General features: G+C 40.5%; 1 protein-coding gene across 1 annotated transcript; it reads left to right on the forward strand.

Annotated features, from left to right (window-relative positions):
- Positions 1–14,054: 14,054 nt before the first annotated feature.
- On the forward strand, positions 14,055–19,965 carry LOC122811278 (cytoglobin-1-like). The gene is made up of 3 exons (XM_044083016.1): positions 14,055–14,149; positions 14,882–15,131; positions 19,797–19,965. Exons 1-3 carry the CDS (start codon positions 14,055–14,057, stop codon positions 19,908–19,910), a joined length of 459 nt encoding a protein of 152 aa, XP_043938951.1. The 3' UTR covers positions 19,911–19,965.
- Positions 19,966–27,059: the final 7,094 nt, after the last annotated feature.

Here is a 27,059-nt window from a genome sequence, read left to right on the forward strand (position 1 = left end):
TTGGGAAAAACTCAGTACCCATGAACTACCACATAGGCGGTAGATCACTAAACACCAAATATGTGATGAGACCATGGGACACAGGTGGACTGTTGTCCCTCCTTTGATAACCACATTGCCACAGTAGTCAGCAAATCCTTCTGTGTGGCACACCTCATCACAAAAGGGTTCTCCTGTAGAAAAAAGGTCATTGTTCCTCTCTACTCATCCCTCATCAGACCCATTATAGACTACAATGCTCTGTTTGGCATGTATCTCACAAGACACCTACAACAATTGGAAAGGCCATACAAATACCTCACTAAGAGGATCACCGGCTTCAAACAGATGCCATATGCAGACCATTTAAAAAAACTCCAGCTCTACTCCGTCGCATATCGCCTACTCATTTGTTTTTTTTTATACAGCCATCTCAGAAGGATTTGTTTAGCAATATAGCTATAACTGCTGGGTTTGGGGGATGCCATTGGATGTAATGTACACATAATCCGCCACTGGTCAGATGCATTTTCAATGAATGTCTGTTTCAGTGGAAGAGAAGTTTACTGTTGCTAAGTCTGTTTTCATTGTGAGGTGGCAAGAGAAGTGAGTGAGATAAATTGCAAATCTCTTTACAAAATGTTAAAAAAACTACTTAATGGTGACAAAGGAAATATTAACAAGTAATAGAGCAAAATAGACATCCTTCACCCTTCCATATCAAAGACATAATTTTAAATATATTAAGTTGGATTTTATTAACTCCAGTGGCAGAGATGAAATGTCTAACCATCACTTGATATTGCTCAGGGAAAATCCTGTGATATCACATTGCAGATATCTAAAGCGATATCTGGTACTGCCCAGATATCCCATGCTTGGAAATTTACAAGAGTAAGCTCCACATATAATGGAAAATGTGCCCATGAATTTTAGACCCACCAGTCGGCTGTCAAACACTGGAAAAGCAATGTAGTTACCTACACTCACAGCATTATTTACAAAATTAGATTCATAAGTACTAGGCTAGCTGCCCTTGCAGGCCATCTTAAGGGAATTGTGTCAACTCACTGAAGATCATTTCAGCAATTGTAAGTTCAAAAGCTACCTGCTGAAACCACCTTTGGTGAACAGTCTTTTTTTGCAAGGTGACAAGCTCCCCTACAGCCTCATGTTGGGGAGACACCCACACATCCCCCAAACTTGTGTATATATCAACACAAACAAAAAAGTGAAAAAAAATATTGCAAATCAAATCAAACAACAAAGGCCAGGTCACCAAGTTTATAATAACAAAACAATAAAATACTCACACCTCAGCTCAAAAAAACCTTTAAGGAGAAAAAAACAAAAAACAAAATCAGGCAGCTTAAATAGTATTAAAAGCATCCACCCCTAATTACATAACCAATTAATCAATTAAAACATCGGACCAAACAATTTCCAATTCCATTCTACATTTAAGCCAGCAGGAGTCAGAGTTGCAAACTTTAAAATAATTAAGCATACAAATTTCCATTTTAAGCTTAGCCAGTTTCTCTTTTGATGTTTCACTTAAACTAACTATCCTGATTGGTGATAGACTGGCTTTTCCCATCTCTTGGCTAATAATTATATATTACTCCTAGCAGAATAACTGGGATATAGGTTCATAGCAATTCATACCACCCCTTATGGGACTGAAACCCAAAATTCATCTTTTAGGAAACCAATACTTTATCTATTAGGCCACTGGAGTCTGAATTACAACAGTTCGGCATATATAATGTCCATCAACATGCATACATGAAGGACAGCCATTGCTACTTGTCAGTTTTTAATGGTAATGTCATTATGGCTGTTCAGCAAAAAACACAAATGAATGTGGTCTTTATTTTGATCTTTTTTCAGCATTTGATAGGCTGGGTCACAATAAACTGATGCAGAAACTGCAAGATATATTTATCTACATCAGGACTGGATGGTGAAACGGTTCGCAAAAAAGAAGTGGTAAATAAACTTCATGGGTATAGGTATGATCTTGGATACCCCAGGGGTTGATTATGAGATTTTATCTGTTTAGCCTACATATCTTGTACATCAGCATATATTTATACATTTCACTCTCTTTGTGTTGATTGAAAATTAGAAACCTATACTACCACTAAAGATCTTCAACAGCAACTGCAATTATGTTTGACTGAACTAAATATCTGGGCAGAAGAAAACAGCATGAACATTAACACCAATGAAATAAACAATGACATAAAGAATACAGTTATAAGAGTGGGAAAATATATTAAAAAGGTTAAGTTTTTTTAAAGACTTTCTATTTGATCACCTTGTGAACGGTACGTATAAAGACTGGAAGAAAATTGTAGTGCATGGAGCATAGTGATTGTGTTATGATATCCAGAAAAGGTAATCATTAATGCACTACTATAGCATTGGACCTGATCTTAAATGTTAAGCATCCCTTGCTTCACTTGTTAAGGTCAGGATTCATGCAAGTCCATCAAATATTCCAGAAATAACCAACAAATGACAGTGGTAGAATAAAAAACACATTTGCTTCTGCCTGCTGCCTGTACTGATAATGTATCTCTGACTTCCTGTTAGAAAGTGGGTAGAATGACAGGATATGTGTTGTCCTGCATTTTCTGAAGGACATGAAGTCTGAAACTCAAATGTAAAATCATTTAGTGTTTTTATTCCAAAGTAGTTTTTCCAAAAAAGCAGTTTTATGAGGAGCATATCAGACATAAAAGGCAAACATCTGGGCATTCTGTGAAAATCTGGACATTTGAGAGGCATGGCAAGGTGAGTATAAACATAAGTGACTGTGTTGCACTGCATTTCTGACAGAACTTACCAGGAGATGTATAGTTTTGAAAGCTGGCAAAACACTTTGTTTTTCTTTTCTTTTTTCCTGTAACGACCTGATAATAATTCCCTAGATTGGTTGCATTACAACATAATTTAAATCAAGGCAGTTATATGACATCAAAACAATCTGCATGGTTTTATTAGACCTAAAACTGAATTTAGAAACTGACCGAGGCCCTGCTTGTATAAAAACTGTCAAAATACAGCTGGAAGAAATCCATAAAAAGTACACTAAAATGATCTATGGATGGCAAAGTCAGCCTGTGAAAAAAGACTATCTAAACTGCAGTTGTTTTCTGTAAATTACAGATTGATACATAGTGATCTGGTCTTACTTTACTAGGCAGTACATAACCCCATCTTATGGGTGTGTTTAGACTTAAGAAAAATAGAAAAAGTGATCAAGTTAAGTTGTGGAGATTTTTTAGTAAGAGAACATCACAACTGATTAATTCTAAGAATTGCTGGTTTGGGATAGAATATACTAACTTCTGAAATTAGAAACTGTCATAATACTGTCAGTTTTAATCAGACAGACACTATGGTGAAGAATATTATAAGAAATAGACTATTAGAGCTTTATACGTATACCTGCATGAGTATTATATTATACTAAATGTGGTGCATAAAGACCTTCAACTATTGTGGGTTAGAACAGTAGGCAATCTACAGGAGTACAGTAAAAACCTATTGATTGAGTGAAAAAAAATTACACAAAGAGAAATGTGGAGGTCTATCACACTGCACTATCACTAATTCAATAAATGGGAATAAATGTATCTCAGCTTCAAAAAGCAAGCTGATATAAGAGGGAGAAAAAAGCAAGTAGGCCATCTAGACATCCAGTAGTTTCATATGGTGCTCCTAATAGTATTATATGCACCAAGCATATAAAGCAAGTACTGCAGGTGCCTGCAGTTTGTGCACCTGTCCTTAGAATTTGGTGTTACAGTGAAATGTGCAAATTAGCTATACAGTTCCACCAGTTACATACTGAAGGTAGTGGCTGCCCATACTGCCCTATCAGGAAGGAGGGCTCAACATCAGGGCATAATAAACTATATTGAAGTTGTCCTTGGCAGTGCAAGACAGATGAACAGTTCCTGCCATAGACCACTTCAAAAAGAGAAGTAGACAAACAGATAGTTGGTCTTACAAATGTAATGATGTGTAAGTACATGCTCGTTGTACTAATGACTGGAAGGTCACATTGGTCAATCCTTGCAGTTGCTCCACACCAAAATTCTAAAGATAAAGACAGATATGTAGGTCCTGCAAAGTTACTGGCAACCTCATACCTGTGAGATTTGACCAAGCTGTGTCTGTAAAACTCAGGCCTGACAAGTAAGAATTAAACATAACCATTATGGCTTCTTCTGTATGTTAACTCATACTTCACAGCTATGAGACAAATATCAACACCACCACAATTTTCATGTACAAAGAGGGAAATATTTCTGAAATCCTTACAACTTATTCATCTCTCCAGCCATGTGTTAAACAAGTAATATCATAGGTTCATAGGTAGGTACTAGGCTATTAGCCCTAGGGCCTATATAAGCCTAGCCAAAAAGGTACCCTGGCTTTCGCCATCCAAAAAAATTATTTTCGTGTGCCCCTGTCGAGCAGAGCCACAGAAATGATCCCTGGGGTGAATTTCCTATTTCCCATCCACTCATCAAGATTTTTCTTGAAGAGCGCTAATGAGGAGCTCTGTTTGACATAGATTGGTAGTCTGTTCTAGAGTATGGGAGGTCTCTGGGACAGGAATCTATCCCTCCAGTATGTTCTGTTTATTGTGGTGACAAGGTTGAGGTCCCTAGAGTGTGTAGTCCGGAGGGATTGGGATTTCTTTAAGTGGAGCATGTCCAACAGCTCTGGGTTTGACATAGCTTTGTATGTTAGGCAGAGATCGTCTCTGAGTAGGCGATATGTGACGGAGTAAAGCTGGAGTTTTTTGAGACGGTCTGCATAGGGTATCTGTTTGAGGCCAGTAATCCTCTTTGTGAGGTATTTCTGTGGCTTTTCCAGTTGTTGTAGATGTCTTGTGTGGTACATACCAAAAGGGGCTTTGTACTCTATAATTGTTCTAATGAGTGATGAGTAGAGGGGAACAATGACCTCTTTTTTTCTGGATGAGAAACCTCTTGTGATGAGGTGAGCCATGTAGAAGGATTTCCTGACCACTGTGGGGATGTGATTATCAAAGGAGTGACTACTGCCCACCTGTGTCCCAAGGTCTCTTATCACACTTTCGGGGTTAAGTAGACTACCACTCATGTGGTAGTTCATGGGTACAGAGTTTTTACCAAAGGGGATGACAACACACTTTTTGGCAATACACTTCTGACAATTCACTTTTTGGCATTGAGCTTCAGGCCATGACTTTGACACCAGGCAGCTGTCTCAGTGAGGCCCTTTTTTAGTATGTCCACATCGTTTGGAGTTTAGATTATCATTCCTAGTTTACAATCTTCTGCAAACTTTGTTAGCCAAAGACCTTCTGTGTTAGCCTGTACTTTAGAGAAGTAGATACCAAACAGGAGCGGACCCAGGACTGAACCCTGTGGTACTCCACTTGTGCATTTATATCATGTTATCAAAAGATGAAAATAGTGAATGCTATTTCATCGAACCTAAAATATCTAAACCACATAATATTGAACATTCAGAACAGTGAATTTTTTCCTTGGGAAAAACACATACACACAACACAAGCACACCTAAAAAACATCAATACACATACATACACCTATAATCCTACAACTAACCCTACACTAAACTATACATACACTACTATCTATCCACTTACCTTAACCAAAACCCTAACCCCATAAGGTCCGTCACAATCGCTTAACCCGCCCTAAACCTAATTCACCTAACCCACACCCTAACCCACCTAATCCGCACCCTAATCCTAACAACCACACAATTGCACACTTACCTGAACCCGACTCATAAATCTCCATCACAGCACTGAAAATAGCGAAGCCACAGAACTGGCCAACAGAATTCTTTCCCTAGGAAAGAATTAGGTGTTCTGCAGCTTCGCTATTTTTAGCGTTCGATTAAAATGGGTCAATATTAGAACATTCGAAGTTTTAAAACTTCGATGTTCTGATATAGACCCCCACTTGTCACTGGTCTGAAGTCGGATTTGGAGTCTGCTACTTTCACAGGGTTCTGTCCGTGAGGCAGTTGGTAACCTATCTTGTGACATAGGGATTTATACCTGGTTTAGTGAGCTTATCTATAATTACAGAGTGGGGGATGGTGTCGAAAGCCTTGGCAAGATCTAGATAAGCTGTGTGAACCACCTTACCCTCATCTATGGCTTTGGTGACTGCTTCAAAGAAGTCATTCAGGTTTAAGAGACATGATCTGCCTTTTACAAACCCGAACTGGGTAGGGTCCAGAGTTTGGAGATTACCAATGTCTTTGTTTATGAGTTCCATGATGATACATTCCATGGCTTTTCAGACCAGGCTCATCAGACTAATGGGGTGGTAGTACCCGGGGGTCCACCATGGCTACCCTTTGTAGAGTGGGATAACCATTGTGGTGTGCCCTTCAGTGGGTACAAAGCCTGAGATGACTTATTTATTCATTTTAATTAATTTACTTTTCTTATTATACATTTGCATAATAAGAAAAGTAAATTAATTAAAATAAATAAACACAAATTGTGCCCTTTACCAGGCCAGCCTGTACAGCACCCTAAGCAGTCGCCTAGTTTGCCTATGCCTAAGGCCGGCTGTGCTCAAGATATAAACAAAACTCATTCACCTCCAGCTATCACACAAGTCCAAGTCTTAAAAAAGTGAAAAGTACTGCACTGATGAGTCCTGACAATATCCCTGGATACATCTTATATAGCATGAAGCATGGTTTAGCCCCACCCCCAATACACTGTTCAATCTCAGCCTCTGTACAGCTTTTGTAGCAGGTGAGTGGAGCACAGCTACAGTCATTCCTATACATAACGGAATACCTTCCACAGACCTAGGCAATTACAGACCTGTAAGTCTGACCAGCCTCATAGGCAAAGCCATGGAAAGACTTATCATGGAACTAATCAATCAGGACATAGGGAACATCCAAACACTAGATGAACAGGGATTAATTTTGTGTTATGTGAATGCAGAGTCTGTTCCATAGCAGCAGTATCCTCTGTGAAATACACCTAACCCTCAAAACTGTTCTGTTTCTGTTACAGAACACTTTTAGATTCCTAGACCAAATATTTCTGATGACATTTGACTTGCTGATGTGCAGGAAATCCATCATTAATGGGTTGAAGAATACCTTCTATGTGAGACATGGACCACCCTTAGCAGTCTGTAGGATACAGTGTAGAGTGACAGGGTTATGAGCCAGTCAATGTAGGTTATGTTGTTTAGGCCTCTTTTAGCAAGGTATCTCTGTTGGCATTCCAGTGGTTGCATGTGTCTGGACAGATACATATCAAAGGGGGCATTATATGAATGATTAGCCTAATGACTGTTGAGTAAGGGGGACAATGACATACCTAGACACAATACCTTTGTTTGTAAGCTGTGCAGTACTGATGGACTTTCTTACAGCAATAGACACATGTTGGTGAAAAATTTGGTCACAATCCACATGAGTTCCCAAATGCTAAATAACTGGGTCAACTCTTAGGGCCGTATTGCAGTGTGATAGTTCCCTGGGGTAGAGGACTTCCCAAGGACACAATAATGCATTTTTGGCATTTAATTTTTGTCCATGATTTTGACAACAGTATTTATTTGAGACAGCATTCCTGCAGAATGACCAAGTCATTTGTACATTCAGTTACTGCCCTTATTTAGCAGTCATCAGTAAACTTATTCAGCTAGACCTCTTTGGTACTGGCTGTTACTGCAGAAAAGTAGATGTCAGAAAAGCATCTTTTTTTTCTCTGTTCAACTTTGAGTCAAAGGGTCACCAGTCTGGGGAACATCACAGGGTGTCAGATGATCCAACTATAGTTCTGAAAGACACTCATACTAGGATCTTCAGCTACTCACATATAATAAGCAAAATGTGGAAGTTGTAATTTCTGAATAACTTAGTTAAAAAAAAACATGAGCTCTTTTTGGCTGGATGCAGATTAGATTTCATGTGTTTGGACTCACTGCAGCTACAAAACACAGTCTTTGTGACATTACATTTAACCCTGCAGGAATAGTCAAAGAAATACAATTTGTTATACTGAGAACTCAGAGAGGTTACAGGTGGCAAAGGCATCTGAAGAACCATTACTGATTGGTGGTAATGACATTTGACAATCCTTTATTGATTGGTCTAGATTTCCTGTTCCTTTAACTGAAACATGTCCGTACTTATCTGGTATGTTAAATCTGTGCTCCACAGAAGATAAAAGACCCAATAGGAGATTAATTCTGTATCTACATGAATGTCCTAGGTGGAGAAGAGGGTTCTCAAGCAGAGCTAGTTTCAATATTTTTGAATCTGCAGTGTGGCTTTCCACTTCATGTTGGTGTTCTCATGTGACTGCTATAAGAAATTTCTCTAGATCAGCTGCTGAATTTGTGAGGTACAGCTGTGTCCTTATCACTGGTTATGTAACATCACAAGTAGTTTTCTGGACACCCCTGGCAGCTAAGGCTCTACAACTACCAAAGGATCTGGGGCATATTATGCTGGTGTTCTTTCTTGTCTCTTCACTTGCCAGGGAGGATGGAAGAATGATGTTTGCAGTCTCTTATCAACAATAAAGAACAATATGACCAGATTTTCTTGCACGTTTCAGGGATCATTCTTAGGCCTCATTATAGCTAGATGATCAGGTGCAGCACACAAAACCCAGACCTTTGAGCACCGGTAACCCAGCGTTTACCTAGATCCACAGTAATAACACATTGTAGGTACTTCAGGTGTTACACAGAACCATGGTAACAACACATCTTAGGTAACACAGATGTTACACAGATCCACAGTAACAACACATCCTAGGTAACCCACGTGTTAGACAGATCCACTGTAACAGCACATCCCAGGTAACACAGCATCTAAAACTAAATGGCAAAAAATAAATAAATAAATAAATAAATAAATAACATTGCTGTATCAACATTAAATTTAGGTTTTAGAGTTCAGATTTTTAGCCAGAATTATGCCATGTATTTTAACACACAAACAGAACCATTTTTGAAGCTAGGATCTGGACGGGATGGGACACTTAGATGGAATTTCTTTGATGAACATTATTAATCACTAATTGAGCCATCAGTGGCATCAGCATGTTATATATGGAGTTACATCAAAGTCCTTCCTTCCACATGAAGAGGAACAACTCTACAGTACTAATTGCATCCAGGAAGGATCCAGTGAGAGCAAAGCAAAATACAATGGATCTTGCCATCAAACCATACTCAGGAAATGTTTAACAAAATAGCATTCATTCAGTCAACTAACAATGATAGACAAAAAAGCCTTGTTGAATTAAGAGCTCTTCCCCATAATACAGTGTATTAGTGATTGGAAAATTATAAATTAATAGATAAAACGGCCTTGATGAAGTAAGAACTTGTCCGCCATAAAACAGCATATAATTCATTGAAAGCCTAATCATTAAAAATAGTAATCAAATAATAATAGGCAAAACCAGATTTAACAAATTAAGAATTCATATCTCATTTTTTATTGAATACCACTCTCATAAAAATGTGTAGCATTCATTGAAAGACCAAGCAGTAGAAATAATGAAGTAATAATAGATAAAAACAATCTTGATGAATTAAGTATGTACCCTCCCACTGCTCTATATAGTAACAACGATAACCTGTATTAGCAGCAATGACAGGGGGATACCCCACAATTTTGGATCTGTGCCATTCCTTATTTATTTATTTTTTTATGCATTTGCAGTTTGTTTGCCAGGATGGTCCATTGGGCCATGAGGAGCCCATTTCCAATGTAGTCCTGGGGAGAAATGCTCCAAAACAGTACAGTATTATAAAATGACAACATCATAACATAGAAAAATTACAAAAATTAAGAAAACATATAAAATTATTACATGAAAGATAGAAAAATACATGGTAACAACAGTTGCAGAAAATAGGCAATTGAGTGAGCCGATACTTGAAAAATTCCTCTTAACAAATTAATGATCTTGTAGAGCAGATGTACTTTTTACAGGAATTATACGGTTAGTAGAGCCTATTAGCAGATGTAATTAGCTGTAGTGAGCAGTAAAGTTAAGGAATTTATGTAGGATGGGAGCAAGAGCATTCCTATCATGAGGTTAGATATGAGTGAATTATGGTTTTGAAAATAGAGAGTGTGTTAGTGGTACGAATAAGTGGTGAGAGAGAATTCCACTGTCGTGCAAGGCAGATGGATAGAAGATGTTTGCCTGGAGGGTGTGCAGGTTTATGTAGCTCGATTAGATTTTTGAAATTCGATTTAAGATGTCTGTTAGGCAAATTCATTTGGAAAACAGGGGCAAGGGAGGGACAGAGAGTGGGGCTGAAAATGAGTTTATGTGCTTGGATAAGTTGAATATAGGTAAGATAATTGGGCAACTCAAGTCATTTCAGTTGGGGAAGGGAAATGCAGTGATGAGTATTTGATCCGTGGCCAGTTGCAAATTTAGAGATTTTATGGTAGCAGGAGGAGAGTTTTGACTTGAGGGAGGATTGCAGATTAGTAAAGATAGAGGCTCCATACATTAAGGGAAGGGATAAGGTAAGTGTTCGCAAGAATGAGCCTGGTCGAGGGTCCTAAAAATCAGTTACCACCTCTCATCAGAATCAGGGACAAATTCAGAAATAATAATTAGATGGGGACATTTAAAATATTAGGACTGTTAACTTGAATCATTCACAGAATAAGAGAACATGACTTAATATACATTTTACTGAAGTAAAGAAGTCAATTATAATTCTAGCTATTGTAATTTATTAAACGCAATTCACCTCCTGATTCTCTAAAAAGGTAATTTGGTAATTGTGTGCAAAGCTAGATTGCATACATGTATTACATTTTAATTTGAAACATCCACATCCACCAGTCGTACAAGTCCTGTCCTGTTCGCCACACAGCAATTGTTAACCAGGTTCTAGTGTGGCTTTAACTATAGGTAAATACATCCAGAAATAATAATCGGAGACCATTCAGGGACACTTGAAATATTAGTACTGTGTTAACTTGAGAGACATTCAGAGAATATGAACAAGTACATTAATGTATATTTTTCTGACATAAATAAAAAGTCTATATTACTTATTTCTTTCTAATCGCTGTTATTGTATATTAAGTAAAATTCTTCACCAGCTGTTTTTCCAAAAAGGTAATTATGTAAAAAAGATGTTAAGCCAAGCTACTTTTATGCTTTTGATTTGCATTGCATTTTAGTCTGACATATCCACCAATCCAGTCCACCATACCCCACAACTGTCCAGATTATTCCCAGAATGTCCGGATTTTTGCCTCATGTTTTTCATCTGTTTCTCATAAAATTTGTGGTTTTCTGGCAAAGCACTGGTGATTGAAGTCAATAATGACAGAGGTTTGAATTTCAGACTTCCAAGACTTCAGAAAATCCTGGTAACACACAACTAGTTATATTGTAGCAGCTTTCTTTGTTTATACCGGTTATATTTAAAATCTGTCCCTGTTTTTTTGGCCGTTGTCCCACCAACACTAAGAGTTTCAGACTTCCTCCTTCAGAAAATGCATGCTAACACAAAACCTACCCTGACCTGTTACTCTTGCACATTTCCGAGTATATAAGAGCACTATTTGTTGTCTGTCCTTTGTCCCATTGGACAGAGACAATGCCAGTAATAACATTTTTTTCATTTTTTTCATTGTGTCTAGCACTCACAGACACTTACTTCTTTGTCCAGTTGTCCATCTTAAAGTTCTTCCAGTTCCATTCATTCCATGTCTGAGCACAGGCCCCAGGTGCAAAAAAAAGCAGACAGTCTCAGGTCATCCACTGGCAGACTTGAAAGGTGCCAGTTTGTGCAATGACCACAGACAGAGGTTACAGTTCATTCCACTCATTGTGCTGATAATGTTTTTCAAAAAAGAAATGAACTGCAACTTCTGAGTGCACTCATTGCACAAAGCGGCACCTTTCAAGTTTCAGAAATTAAAAAAAAAATTTTACTAAATATATCTAGTGTGCCCACTGTGAGAGATTAACCAAAACAAATAATCCATATTTTTGAATTTCTCTCACTGTGGAAGCCAGATATATGGCACTGTAACGGCCTTATCTGCAATAGTTCTACCATATGCCCACCCAATCTGAAGTCTCTGGGGTGATGCTGGGGGCTCAACACATACATAATATATGCAGATGGGCCAACATCCACAGAAAATTATGTAGAAAGGGGGAGGTGGTATGCTGGATTCTTTCAGATAGTAATGAAGGGCATTTTTTGCCATTACTGTTGCTTCCCTTAAAGTGAAATTTGAAAATATATATTTAAAAAAAATGATTTCATTTATTTAATGAAAATTGTGCTCTTTGCAGATTAGTGCCTGGGGGAGACTGTCCGTTTTGCCCCACCCTTCCTAAATTACTGCCAGGTGTTACACAGACCCACAATAATAATAAATCCTAGGTTACCCATGTGTTACATACAGCTACAGTTGTAACACAACCTAAGTAACCCAGGTGTTACACAGATCCACAGTAATAGCACATCCTAGGTAACCCAGGTGTTACACAGAGCCACAGTAATAACACATCCTAGGTAACCCAGGTGTTACATTGATGCACATTAATAACACATCCTAGATAACCCAGGTGTTACACAGATCCACAGTAATAGCACATCCTAGGTAACCCAGGTGTTACAGAGATCCACAGTAATAACACATCCTAGGTAACCCAGGTGTTACACAGATCTACATTAATAACACAGTCTCTGAATGAGCAACTAGAAGTGATGCAGACATTTATTGTGGTTTATTCAGCAATTGTCATAATTATACCAATTCCAATTTTTTTGTTGACTAACATCTAGGTTGAAGAGGTCAGTGTATCATTTAAGCCGCTGAAACTCAAGATATATCATATTGAAAAGCCATTTTCAGGCTACCGTCCATAAAGCTTTATATACCATCTGCTCTGGCATAGTCTCTGGAACAAGATCTTATGATTGAAACATGCCTTTTGTCCCTGGGGGTCAGTGTTAGTGGGAGTTATAGGTCAGTCTAGTGTCCCCACAACAGTGGTTGGCCTGCTGACCCTGTCTCATAGGTACACTTCTTACCTGAGTATCCATGTCCTTCACAGAGCACACCAACATTGGAATGCTAGTACAAACAGTATTTGACCCAAGACTGCAATCACTGGTCAGTAGTTAAACTAGATTCAAGCACTGGGAGTCTCATTAAATAAACAAAGAGCAGTAAAAGTAGCCATCCCTGGCATTACAGTTACTGTCCAGATAGAGAGAGATTGTAGTGACCGATACAAAAAGGACTCTGAGTAACATCAACAAGATCATGAATCACACCAACTGTTACTCATGGAGTAGAAATGTTTATAGTCCTACCTTTACGAATAATAATAATAAAGGAGAAAATATCATTTCCCCTGATATTGCTGTTATAAATGCTGCAGAAGTCTTATGTAAAGCCCCAGGAGTTTCTATGAGTGAAGACACCTCAGGAAAATATATCTGGGTTTCATGAAAGGTTGAAGTTTCAGGCATTGCTGGTGTACAATATGTAGAAGGTAGCCTGCACTGTTATTCTGAAATCTGATGGAAATTGTAGCCAACAGTAAAATATGTCTGGTTTTCAGAGTTGCAGTCTTTGCCCAATACTTATTACAAAATTAGGGAGTAGCATCTTTGTAATCACCAAAAGTCTCATCACTGGTTCTTAATATTACCCTTTAACATACTTACCGTACATAATTGTTCTCTTTCAATCTGCATCCCCAGAGCAGGGAGCTGAGATGCCATCTAACCGATCTCTTTCCCATCCGGCCTGCAGTCTGACTGGAAAGGTAGTACTATAGACCATATGTATAGCAAACATGTGTGGTGCTGAAAGGATTAAACTTTCCTTTGCCTGACTGACAATAACCTATTTCTGCAGGTTCTGACAGCTCATTGGAGAAGTACTATGGTTAATTATATAAATACCTCCAGCTAGGAGCTGTAAGCTTTATAGTTGCAGTAGGATTTGTTTGTTTCACTTTAACTTAAATAACAATGGCTTTGGCTGCTGATGATATTCTGAAGGCCAAAAGTGTTTGGGAGAAATTTTATGTAAATGTTGAGGATAATGGAGTAATTGCATTGAGCAGGTAATTTTCTTTGATTGAAGCTCTTCTTTAGTTTTTAGGTTTAACCTTTGTATTTAAAAATGTTATGATTCATACCTCTCAACATTCTAAGAATTTTAGGCAAAGCTAAAAACTGGGGAGATTTTTAAGCATTGACTTAACTGGGCTACAAGATAAACTAAGAGGCATAATTGGGGACTGTGTATGCACTTTTCACCCCCCCCCAGATGTTAACAAACTGTTCTGTCATGTTCTTGTCCTATTGATTCCATTTGATGGTACAAAAATGTTGAAAGTTAATAATTCCACTCACCCCAAACTTTTTCTTTCTTTTGACTATGGACTCCTGGTTAGCAATAATACACTGCATAGTTGCTCTCTAGTTTGCTCCTATAACCATTAGGTTGTCTTCTGAGCCTTTATCTATATTGGTCTTAAACTTATTTACAGGAGTGTTTTATGGCTTAATGCAGTGGAGCATGCTGGCACATATACCTACCTCTGTGGTGAATCTGTTGCTGCCTGTCCTTAAATGCCATTGCTTGAGACTATTGTGTACATATTCTGCATGCTCTTCCAAAACTTCCTGTGCCTCAGATGTTTGAGCTGTTAAGTGAAGCTTACTTGCTCTATACTCCAGTATTTGCATAGACTCCTATTGCTGTAGATGTTGCCTTAATTGAATGTTAGTGTTATAATTGCAATCATGTAGTCTATTATCCATCCATGTTTAATGTTTGTTCCCTTTTCTAGAATGTTCAATGAGCACCCACATACTGTGAGCTACTTCACCAATTTCAAAGAACTACAGTCCATTGCAGGAACTGCCTCAGCTGCAAAACTTGAAAGCCTATCAGAAGTTCGTGCCCATGGCAAGAAAGTTTTGTCTGCTCTGAATGATATGGTACAGCAAGTGGACAACATGGATGCTTTAAAAGCTATTATTGAGCCTTTAGGCAAGAAGCATGCTGTGGAACTAAAAGTTGATGTGAAAGAATTTGAAGTAAGTTGGTTCAGTTATGTAGCAAATATAGTTAATAATTTTGGGGCAGATGAGTGTTTGTTTCTGTACTGCTAACTATTCCAGCAACTATTCTAATGTATCTGTTGCTGAGGTGGTAGCATGGTGTAGTTCTCAGGGTTGTTTCTTCTGGCACAGTCTCTGTTTGGGTTTAGAGTGCAAAGTTATACAGAACATGAGAGGCCAGCAAAGCTTTTTTTTGCGGCCTCTGATACAGAGGGGATGTGGATTATAGCCTGTTAAAACAGGGTAAAGGTATTGAGCTTGCCTCCTGCCTGCTCAGATATTGGGAGGGTACCCTTAAATTTTCCGAATTGCCCCTAAATCTTGGGTTTCTTCCAACTTTCCTCTGGAACTTATGGTACTAAGGTTTTAGGTAATTAAAAATAAAACAGGACAAGTTGGCTAGGGCCATAAAACCAAAACCTTCCTCCCTTGCATAAAACTATCAAATTTCCCATTGATTATGCTGCCATTAGTGGCTCTGGGTTAGTTGAGTGCATGGCTACTCATCCATAGTATGGAAATCCAAGTGGTATTGCTTGTTTGACTGTCATAGTAAAGTCAAATCATATAAATCTACCTTTTGTTTCTGTAGGACAGAGGAATGGGATGTGCAGTTGTAGGACGAATATAAGCAGGATTGTTAACATGGGTGCTTGACTCTCAGGATTGTTTCTTGGTGATGCAGTCATTCATAAAGCCTAGCCAACAGCCTCTCTCTTGCCTGAGTTCCTGCTACATAAAGTAAGGATAACTGACACCTTTGTGAGGTAAGGTTGAAGTCAAGGGCTCCAATGGAGGGGTAGTAAAGTGAGATGAGACTTCATATCAGATGTTCCACTAAAGGTGGATACCAAATAGTAGATGGTTTGTGTTCAGTTCTCAGTACTGGTCCACAATGATAGTAGTGGTACTAAATGGTGCATTGCTGCTGGGATAAACATATGCAATTAATGCATGCCACCCTTTTCTGGGATGTTTAGTATCTGGCGTAGATAAATAACCTTCTGCTTTTTTTTTTTTTTATGTGTGCCTGGGATTGTTGTCATGGTGACCAATCACTAGGCAATGCCACCCCTACCAGGCATACCTGAGCTTAGGATGCATTATGTGGGCCATCGGATCTAAATCAAACCACTCATCTGAGGCAGTTCATGTTCTCAATCTGCTTTTACTGCCACTGTTTCTGTACCATACAGTAGTACTACTTGTATACCTGTCTTGTACACTACATTTCATCTTTGGCATTGTTGTGCAACCCATCTGATTCTAGTGTTTACTTCCTACAGACTTCCTTGTTAACTGCCCCTCCCAGATGCTCAGACCATTAACCTGCTTCACTATTCCCATCACTCTTTGGCTTCCAACTTCCATACTTGTTGCTATTGCAACTCTGTTAATCCCATGTGCCTTTAACAAAATGGAAAGCAAAAATTAAGTTCATGCTTATTGTGTGTCTAATGCCACTTCTGCATGCAGGAGCTTTGATCTGCTCCCTCCATCCTGTTTTTGGTTAAGTTTCATAAATGAACATCAGTGTGCCCAAATGTCCCTGATGCACACTCTGAACACTGCACTGGAGTCATTTGGTCCTTGGAAGTAGTGCAGGGTATGAACATTCTTGTTTTTGAGATTTCAAAACCACCATAGTGTTGCCCAAACTTTCTTTGGGACCTTGTCATTCATTTTCCAAGTTTAGGAATACTTGGCTGGACTTGCTAATCTGTCTTGCTGGAAACTCTTATCAGTTTTGCTACATTATTATGTGAATCCAATCACTCCCCAGAACGTCAACAATAATACACCCAAAGGCTAAACTGTTCTAGATGGACAGAACACCCAGAGTGCAGAAGGGTTCCTACCCTGTACAGGCTTGGAGAACACTGCCTCCTAATTGAGGGCAGTACTACCAGTTCTGAGTTGCACAGCTGAGTGTAATTGGTTTTACAAGCTAGTATCTCTTGGTGAACCCGGGTATCTTCTGAAAAGAGTTGATCAGGTTAGTGGTTCTGCATCTTGTGTTGCAACTCGCTAAACTTTACTGGAATAGCTGTAATGCCTAATACTATAGGATATTCCTGTTTGGCAGGAAACCCACGTTACAAACAAATAGAATGCCTCAAAGTCCTTGAAGTGACCTTTGGGCCATAGGTGTGTGGTATAAATGTTTGGTATGTGACAACTCTAACATTCAAAACTGTTCCCTCTCCAAAATGCTGGCAATTCATAGGAAGTCTCTATGTATAAATTAACTAGCAGTCTGAACAATACAATGGGTATCTTGACACCCAAAAAGCCACTTGTCATATCGGACATTTGTGGCAGTAAAAAGGCACCACAAGCTGTCTCAGGAAATTAACCTGTCTTATAATGCTAAAAATTAAATGCAGAAGCTGCAAAATGTAGTAGACAGCAGCAAAAAATAAAATCTCATGTAGGCCAGAAGGGATTGGATAAGCTAGTGACATGCACACTTCTGTATTTGCAAATGGACACGTATTTGCACTCTGGGTGACCTTGCAAGTAGCTACAAAGTAACTTGCTTTACTGGTTTAACTTCTTGCTGGTAATTCTGTTTTGTACTTTACTACACACAGGGATATCAACTTGGATATGTGCCCCACAGTAGTGTCAAAGTTGGGCAACAATGGCAAATGCTGTAATTGGCAGGCTAGTCAAGCCATATTGGCTGGAGAGGGTGGTATCCGACTCACAAAGATGCATGGCATTAGGCATGTGAGAGGCTTGAGGGAGTTTGGTATGTAACAAAGATTAAGGCCACAGTGTCTGAAAATGAGTAAACTTGAACAAATTGCCCCAGTGTCTGGAGGGAGGCTTGGTTACACTCCTTTCCTGAGGAGTATCTAGAGTCTATAGGGCATCACACTGGTATGTGCACACAGTCCAAAGTCAATGTATAGTCACACAATAATACCTTATAAGCACTAGTGTTTGGAGCCTGAAACTATGCACTGCCTAAAGATGATTTTTAAAGCACTTGGCCCTGCTAAGGGCCCTTTAGAAGAGCTACTGGAGTCTGCTGCTAGGGCATAGAGAACATCCTGATTTTTGTCTTGTTTTAATGCAACAATTAAACTTTAATAGTACTGAAGTTCACTAGGGTGGCCACGGTAGTGCGGCTGTTAGCGTTGCCACCTCACAGCAAGAGGTTCTCAGGTTCGATTCTCGGCTGGGGTGCCTTCTGTGCGGAGTCTGCAGGTCCTCCCTGTGGTCGCGTGGGGTTCCTCCGGGTGCTCCGGTTTCCTTCCACATCCCAAAGACATGCAGTAGGTGGATTGGACACTCTAAATTTGCCCTAGGTGTGAGTGTGCCTTCTGTGGAAGGTTGGGTGCCGGGCTGGCAACTCGACACCGTAAAACTGCACTGCCGATCTTGAGCAGACAGATTATCTGCTGTGGCGACCCCTAACTGGGAAAAGCCGAAAGAAATACTGAAGTTCACTACATGGCTTCTCTAAAAACCTGTAAGGTGTGTACTCATCAGCTTTTCCCAGCTAGGGGTCATCACAGTGGATCACCTGTCTGCTCATAATTGGCAGTGGAGTTTTATGGTGAGTTGCCAGCTCTGTGCCCAACCTTCCACAGAAGGCACACATGCATGTACTTGCACCTAGGGCCAATTTAGTGTCCAGTCCACCTGTCTTATTTCTCTTGTATGGACTTGTGGACACCAGGCCATGGATGATGAACTAGTGTAGCAAATCCCCAAACAATAACACTCTAGCTGTTGGCCACAAAGGATATCAACATTTCACTATGGCGTAGTGGGATGAGCTGTTGCAGGTGGCCAGCAAATACATGTGGCAGTTTAGACTAGATGACCAACATGGTCATAACTCTTCTGGTGTTGTACGTCAACGTGTTCATGCTCTTAATCACACCTAATCATAACTATCTTGTCCCTTTATAGTTTAGACAAAACTAAACCCAAAGTTGGAGCTATCTTTTTACTATAATTTTAGAATAAGCTTAAGCAAATGCTTGGGGATAATTGGGTTAGCCCTCAGATTTTAATAGGACAGGGAAAATTAATTACATTTTAAATGCTTTTCACTTGGGCTGTACCTTCAAGTAGTCCACAGAGATTGGGGCATTACCCTGGTAAACAATTCCATTTACTCAACCTAGGCATAAAAGCTGCTGATGGCTGTATGAGGGTGTCATGTACATGCTGCGCTGGCCCAAGTTGGGGGGAAAGAGTGCAGCAAAACAATAGCTTGTATATCTAAACAACAAGGTCAGCTACTGTAGCCATAGTTTCAGGTGCAGTGTAGCAGAGCATGCCTATATCATGAGGTTTGCATTAAGGGTGGCAAGTTCCTGACATTCCATTTAAAATGGTGACATGGCACATTCTGAGGGCTCCATGGTAGTCTTGAGGTGCAGCATGAAACACTGACCATAGATATCGCACCCTGTGCTGGTGAGGAACCTTCAGTGCTTTTTACCCTAATCCTGAAACCCATCAAAGTTCTCTGTCTACTACAATACACTCTCCCAACAAATCAAATATCCAGTTTGTCTAGGACCAACTTGTGTGGACTGACATTTGTTCCATTCTTTTGCTAAACTAGATTTTGTATTTATTCTTGCACTAATGTCTGACATTTCTCATTTTCTTTAGATACTTTGTGGGATTCTGCTGGACCTCATGGCTGAAAAATGTGGTGAAGATACCAAAACAGACTTCAAAAAAGTGACAGATGTTGTTTGTGAGCAAATCAAGTCTACTTATTGAGACTGTGCTGTATTTGATACACAAATGGATCATAATAAAATGATAAAACCTCAGACTCGAGTGGTATGGCATTTAGTAAGTACACAAAGACTTCCCAATATTGCCTGGCTATATAGCTTTCCCATAGGTAGCTACAGGAGTAGTGAACTGGTTTGGTATGCTATGTTAGGAAGAGCAAACCTGAAATAAGTGGAAGTTTTTTACTAATTGGGCTTTTCTAGTTCCAGAAAGTTCTAGACAAATTCATTCAGAATGCAATACATGGAATGTAGGCCAAATTTAATTTACCTTACACCTCTCAATCTCTTGGTGTAAAAATCTGGACAAAGACCAAAATCCTGAATAACACAATGCAGGTGGAATGGGGACATTTTAAGAAATTCAAAATTGAAACCTTGATAGTGGATTTTGCATTGGCACTTATTTTCTGAAGTATATGAAGTCCAACTAAAACATCTCCTTATTGTGACTCCAACCTATACTGATTTGCCTGAAAACTACAGACCTGAAAGTGAATCTGGATAGGTGAGGTGGTATGTTCATCAAAACCTAGGTGGCACTGTTGGTGGCTTACAGCACAAAGTGGTTCAGTTTGGTCACCATCTAGTGATCTTAACCCTTGTTGGAAGGGGAGGCTCGTACAAGTAACGTTTCAGATAATCCTAGCTACAGAGATGGAACACTACTGTCACTGCCAATTGTTGCACATCTCCATGATGACTCCTCCCTTGAATGACTGCACTCATTCTTTCAAGCATCTCACTCTATCTTTGTAAATCTGAACATGTTTGACAAAACCAATATATAACAATTTCTCATTTCATGGCCAACATGGCAGTAAGTCCAGTATAAGACAGCCCTGGCAGTGATCTCACTTGTGCTTGAAGTCAACCCATGAGTCCCTGTTAATCAAAGGGGAGGAATGGTTGCCCTCCTACTCAAGTCAATTCTGTAAAGGCTGCCAACTTGTAGTGCAGTGGGGAAGATCTAAGATTTGATGGGCTTTCTCCTGTGCAGTGGGTGGAGTTCATAGGTTCATAGGTTTATACTAGGCTATCTGCCCTAAGGCATTTATAAGCCTAGCCCAAATTTTTGTGGCTTATGCCACCCCTTATATGAAAAAATACTGTGCCCATTAGTTTGTTGTGCCTCTGTCCAGCAGTGACACAGAGATGATTCCCGGGGTAAACCTACGATCTCCCATCCACAGGTCAAGATTTCTCTTGAACAGAGCCAGCGAGGTGCTCTGCCTCACATGGACCGGGATTTTATTCCACAGCATAGGGAGTCTCTGAGTGATAAATCTATCCCTCCAGCACGTCCTATTTATATCCATGCTAAGGTTTAAGTCGCTTGCTCTAGTGGTTTTGGTGGATTTGGATTTTTTTGAGGTGGAGCATGTCCATTAATTCCGGGTTGGACATGGCCTTGTATGTCAGGCACATGTCACCTCTGAGCAGATGGTATGCGACTGAATAGAGCTGGAGTTTCTTCAATCTGGCAGCATATGACAGATTTTGGAGTCCCTTTATCCTTTTGGTGAGGAACTTTTGGGGTCTCTCCAATTGCTGCAGATGTCGGGTGAGATACATCCCGAATGGGGCATTGTACTCGATCATTGGTCTGATAAGTGAAGAGTACAGGGAACAATGACCTCACTAGATCTGGATGTGAATCCTTCATGATCAGGTGGGCAATGTAGAAGGTCTTTCTAACCACTTTAGCAACGTGAGTGTCAAAAGAAAGGCCACTGTCAACCTGGGTCCCCAGGTCCCTGATAACCTCTTCTGTGCTTAGTGGATTGCCACCTATATGGTAGCTTGGGGTTACCTTGTTTTTCCGAATGGTATGACTATACATTTTTGGCGTTTAACTTCAGGCCATGGCTCTGGCACCAGCTATCTGTTTCCGTGAGTCCCTTCTGAAGGATATCCGTGTCCGATGCACTTTCCACTATGGTGCCCAGTTTGCAGTCGTCTGCAAACTTTGTCAGCCAAAGTCCTCCCATGTTGGCCTGTACTTCTGAGAAGTAGATGCTGAACAATAGGGGGCCAAGGACCGAGCCCTGTGGGACACCACTTGTGACCGGCTTGGTGTCTGACATAGCGCCAGCAACTCTAACCCTGTGGGTTCTGTCCTTTAGCCAGTTTGCAACCCATCTTGTGACATATGGGTTTACATTTAAGCTGGTAAGTTTTTCTACAATACCCGAGTGGGGTATTGTGTCAAAAGCCTTTGCAAGGTCAAGGTAGGCTGTATGGACTGTCTTTCCCTCATCAATGGCCTTGGTGACTGTTTCAAAGAAGTCGAACAAGTTCAAAATGCATGATCTTCCCTTGACGAAGCCAAACTGGGTCGGGTCCAATGTCTGCAAGTCCCCTATATCTTTGTTTATGAGCTCCATTATGATCCTCTCCATAGCTTTGCAGACTAGACTTGTTAAGCTTATGGGGCAGTAATTTCCAGGGTCCGTAGAGGCACCGCCTTTGTGGAGTGGGACCACAGTTGCCGTACGCCACTCCTTGGGCACATATCCTGTGGTAAGGCTGAGATTAAACAGCTGCCTTATGTGCGGGTTTAATTTCTCATTTAGCTCATGTAGCACACAGCCAAGGACACCATCCGGTCCCATTGATGCTGTGTTTTTAGCTTTAGAGAGAGCAGCTTTCACCTGCGCATTTGAGATGTCTGGGAGGCTACACTCTGCTGGGATAGTTATCTCTCCTTTAGGGGAGAGGGGTGAAGTTTGCACTGAACCTGTCTGCCAGTATGTTGGCAATGTCTGTGGGCTCAGTGATTTTTGTATCATTTTGGACTAATTCTGAGCATATCTGGGAGTTTTTACCCAGGTTCCTAACATAGCTGACAAAGGCCTTATGATTGTCCTTTGAATCCATGGCAATTTTTCTCTCAAAATTGGCCTTAGTTGATTTTATGAGTGCTCGTATTTTTTTACTAATAATGATCAGGGGTGACTTCCCTGTTATGGATTTTGTTCTATCATGTAATAGCTTTCTCCTCTTATTGTAAAGTTTGTTAATGGCTGGGGTCCACCAGACTGGACGTTTGCCCTTTGTGGAAAGAGTCTTGGTTTTATTTGGGATTGCCTGATCCATGCAGTCCTGGAGGTGTTCATAGAAGGCATTTGTAAGGGCTTCCGCAGCTTGGGTTGTGGTTTCCACTGGCTCAGGGGCCTTGAAGGATACCACACCAGTCTTGAGTAATGTGAAGTTTGCTTTAGAGAAGTTCTTCACTGTGGTCTTTTGTTTGGGGTGGGGCGGGATGTGGATTTCCAGTGAGATTAGTTTATGATCAGATCTCACCAATGAGGGATATACTTCCGTGTGGAGCATTTTGTCCCCATGTTTGTGATAATGAGATCTAGTATATTTTCTCCTCTCATGGGAACAGTGACTAGCTGTTCCATGGCATTTGAATTTATGAACTCCAGGAACCATTGGGCTAGAAAGTTAGGGCTTGAGTAATGTTCCCAGTCTATATTTGGGTAGTTGAAGTCACCCAATATGATGGTGTTTGGAGATACATTTATACCCTCCAGTGTCTTCAGGAAGGCTGTGTGGGGTTCCTGAGTTTGAGAGGGTGGCCTGTAGCATGCTACAATTTGTAGAGCAGTTTTGCCTATGGTTAGTTGCACCTGGATGGTTTCCGAAGCTTCGTGCGTTGCCACCAACCTGGAGGTGTGGGTATCCTTTATGAATATGGATACACCCTCCTTTTGTGGTGTGGTCCGGGTTTTGGGGCCGGAACACATGATATGAGGTAAAACCTAATAGTGCCGGGGTGCTCTCAGGAGCCCTGAACCAGGTTTCAGTTACAGCACAGACATCAATGTTCTCCATACTGAGAAGGGCCTCGAGTGCGTGCATTTTGAGATTTAGACTTCTGGCTTTGAGCAGCATTACCCTCAGTTTCTTCCCATTTTTTTTTCTATGGTGGTAGGTTTAGAATTTGAGCCTTGCCTAAAAAGGCACTATGGGGGTGGCAAGAGCCTTAGCCAATATTCGAATCCCAGGGTGACAGGTGCAAGCCGTCCCTTGAAGCAGCGTGGCTTGTCAAGCATGTCATCCCAGGCAGACAGACACTGGATCCCCTTTGAATGACACCAGACATTAAGCCAATTGTTAAAGCTGATCATCTTGTCTCTATATTGTGGCATCATTCTTGGTGAAGGAAGGATACTGCTCAGGGTCAGGGTCATACCTGCCTGGGCTACATAATCAGAGAGCTCCTCTATGTCTCTTTTCATGTAGTCCAGGGAGGTATGTCTCAGGTCGTTCATACCAGCATGGACAATGACTGTGTCATATTTGTACTTGCCGTGGAGTGACCCGAGTGCTTGTGTTATGTGGCGGATTCTAGTGCCCAATAGGCAGCTTACTGTGACCCTCTCCTTGTTCAGCCTGGTGAGTGGGACGTCAGTGTGTCTGACTATGGAGTCACCTATGACAAGTATGTTTGGTGTTGTATTTGGCCTTAAGGGCTGTGACTGCTTTGCACACTGCTTTTGTGGTTTATGTGTTGCTTGTGGGGTGTCTTGAGGTAGCAGTTGTTTGGGTGTCTGCTTTGGAGGCCTCTGCTGTTTAGGTAAATTTCTACTCAGCGCCTCCGAGTATGTCTTTGTGTGTCTATGTGTTTGATTCAGTGGTGTGGTAGCATTATGTGAGGCTGGATTTGTGGTGTGTGTAGTTGCCTTCTCCTCCTGTCTGGTCTTGCCTGTCCTGAGTTGAGAGAGCTCAGCCTCCAGTTTGGCTAAATAGCTGCATCTCTCACAAGTATTTGTGTTATGTGGGAGGAGGAGAGGGTTGTCTGTGTACATGAGGCAGTTATAACATTGCCTCAAGATTCCCAGATTCACCAGCTGGACCGGAGAGGAGATTGACAACTGACCTTTGTACATGCTAGAATAACATTGGGAATTCCTTAATAATTGAAAACAAGGACCAGTGGGGAGTGAGGGTGTAGTGCTTTTAATTTTTAGTGCTGACTTATATAATTGCTTTAGTGAGCAAGTGCCAGGTAACTCGAGTGCAATGTGTTACAAGTAACTAAATGCAGTAAGAGGCTTGCATCAGTTTCTTGTGCATCCTTGTGGAAGAGTGGTCCAAATCTGCCCTCATTATCCTCTGAAGCCATTGTGTTGTATGGCTCAAGGCTCTGAACTGAATGTAGGGCTGGTGCACAAAACCTCAGGGTGTGGAGGCAAGCATACCATGAAGATAAGTGGGATGCCCTTGGTGTTGTAGGCATTCTGTTGGCCAGCAGGGACAGGGTTCCTGCCTCAAATGTCTTTCATTGGGAGGCTGGTATGGGCACAAACCACTTATGCCTGCTTGAGTTTGGTCCCTTTCCCTCACTAGAAATGTGCAGCAGGTGCAATGGATGGGCTGAGACAGATTATTTTGGAACAGTTGGAACCAATCTGGGAGCAGAGCAGCGCTAGTAAAAATACTCTGCTACAGTCATGTAGACACCTGCTTGTGGGAACAGATGGGCTACTATCAGATGAAGCATCCTGCAGTTATAGCCTTATATGCTGGGACCCTATGGGGTAGAGGGATTATAGTTGTAGGTGTAGACTTGATGCTGTCATGTCTACTGAGGCTTGTCAAGTTAAGCAAGCAATGGGAATTGCCATCAGAGTAAAACACCTGAGCTGTCAAGGGGAAGATTGGCTGCTGTCCTGCAATGCTGTCAGTGTGGCACTCAGTTTCTGCTTTGTCAGCAGATAGTACTGAACAGTATTTACCAGTGGTATATGGAGGGTTATTTGGTTTCACACTGACTTGCACTGTCTAGTGTTCCCATGCTGTGCTAGTTCAGCTCTGCAAAGAACGTGCCTTTGTAGACCTTGAAGGTGGCCTGCTATTAACTTACAACAAGTGAGTTGATCAGCCCCCTTTTCCCATTTTTCTACAAAAGGTTGGGGTATCGTGTTAACTGTCACCAACGCTCCAGTGCCACACTCCTGCCTTCAACATTTGTGTCTCACAGATATTTCACACAATCCATCCACCTCTTTGGATGTCCTCACTTCCTCTTACCTTCCTGTCTGTCCCAAATCTTTAAAGTTCACAATGCACGGGACCCTTGTCCGGAATGACACAGCTGCAAAAGCCTTAACGCGTTTTTATTAATATTTAAAACCAAGCGTTTTCACCACAGAATACTATGGCTTCATCAGAGGAATGAAACAACCGGGGAAACATTCCCCAGATATACCAACAGTCAGGAAATGACATCATAGTTATAATCTGGAATAAAATTTCCACAACGCTTAACCATCAGTAATGCTAAAACAGGCAGCATACATCCATGATGCTAACCAAACAATACGTTAAAAATTTTTGACAAATGAAAAAATATAAAAGAATGTAAAAAACTATATATATAAACATTCAATCAGTTAGGACCAATAAAGTTGATGGAAAATCAACAATAAAATAGCAAGAAACCCTCTCTCAAATTAGTAACTATCTAAAAGTTCAATAGTACATTATATGTAGTACATCCAAAATTAGTTCTTGTGAAAGCCCCAACATGATTCACTGCGACCAATTACAACCTCTTAACATTACTAGCAGGGAAAATAATTGTGGCAAATGAATATTATTCATACCATATCAATTACTGTTACCCCAAAGTGGCTATCTTAAGTAGCTCTTTAATTTCAACACTGGTGTAATATTACAGTTAGTATTAAGGCCAGGATGCCTGAAGGCATCCAAACGCAACTGCCACTCTAGTTCTCGATTCTCGAGTATCAGTGAAAATGGTCCACCCCTAGTTTTCAATGGTACATGGTCGATGGCCATGAAGTGAAAACTATGACCCGGGTTCAAACCAGTATGCTTAGCCAATGCATTATCACCTTTGCTGTTCTTGATGGCGTAGATATGTTCATACATTCGATCACGGACCCTACGGTCCGTCTTGCCGATGTAAAAGGCTTGACAACAGTCACACATGGCTATGTAAATAATCGATTTACTCTCACAGTTCAGTGGAAGAATGAAATATTTTTTGCCCCTGACTGTAAATATTTCACCTGGTTTAACCTTATCACAAAATTTACAAAAACCACATGGGTACATCCCTCTCTTTTTGTTAAAGGTATATTGAGACATATCC

The sequence above is a fragment of the Protopterus annectens genome, chromosome 1.part1 (genome assembly GCF_019279795.1).
Source record: "Protopterus annectens isolate FY-2018-M chromosome 1.part1, PAN1.0, whole genome shotgun sequence".
Lineage (NCBI taxonomy): Eukaryota > Metazoa > Chordata > Ceratodontiformes > Protopteridae > Protopterus > Protopterus annectens.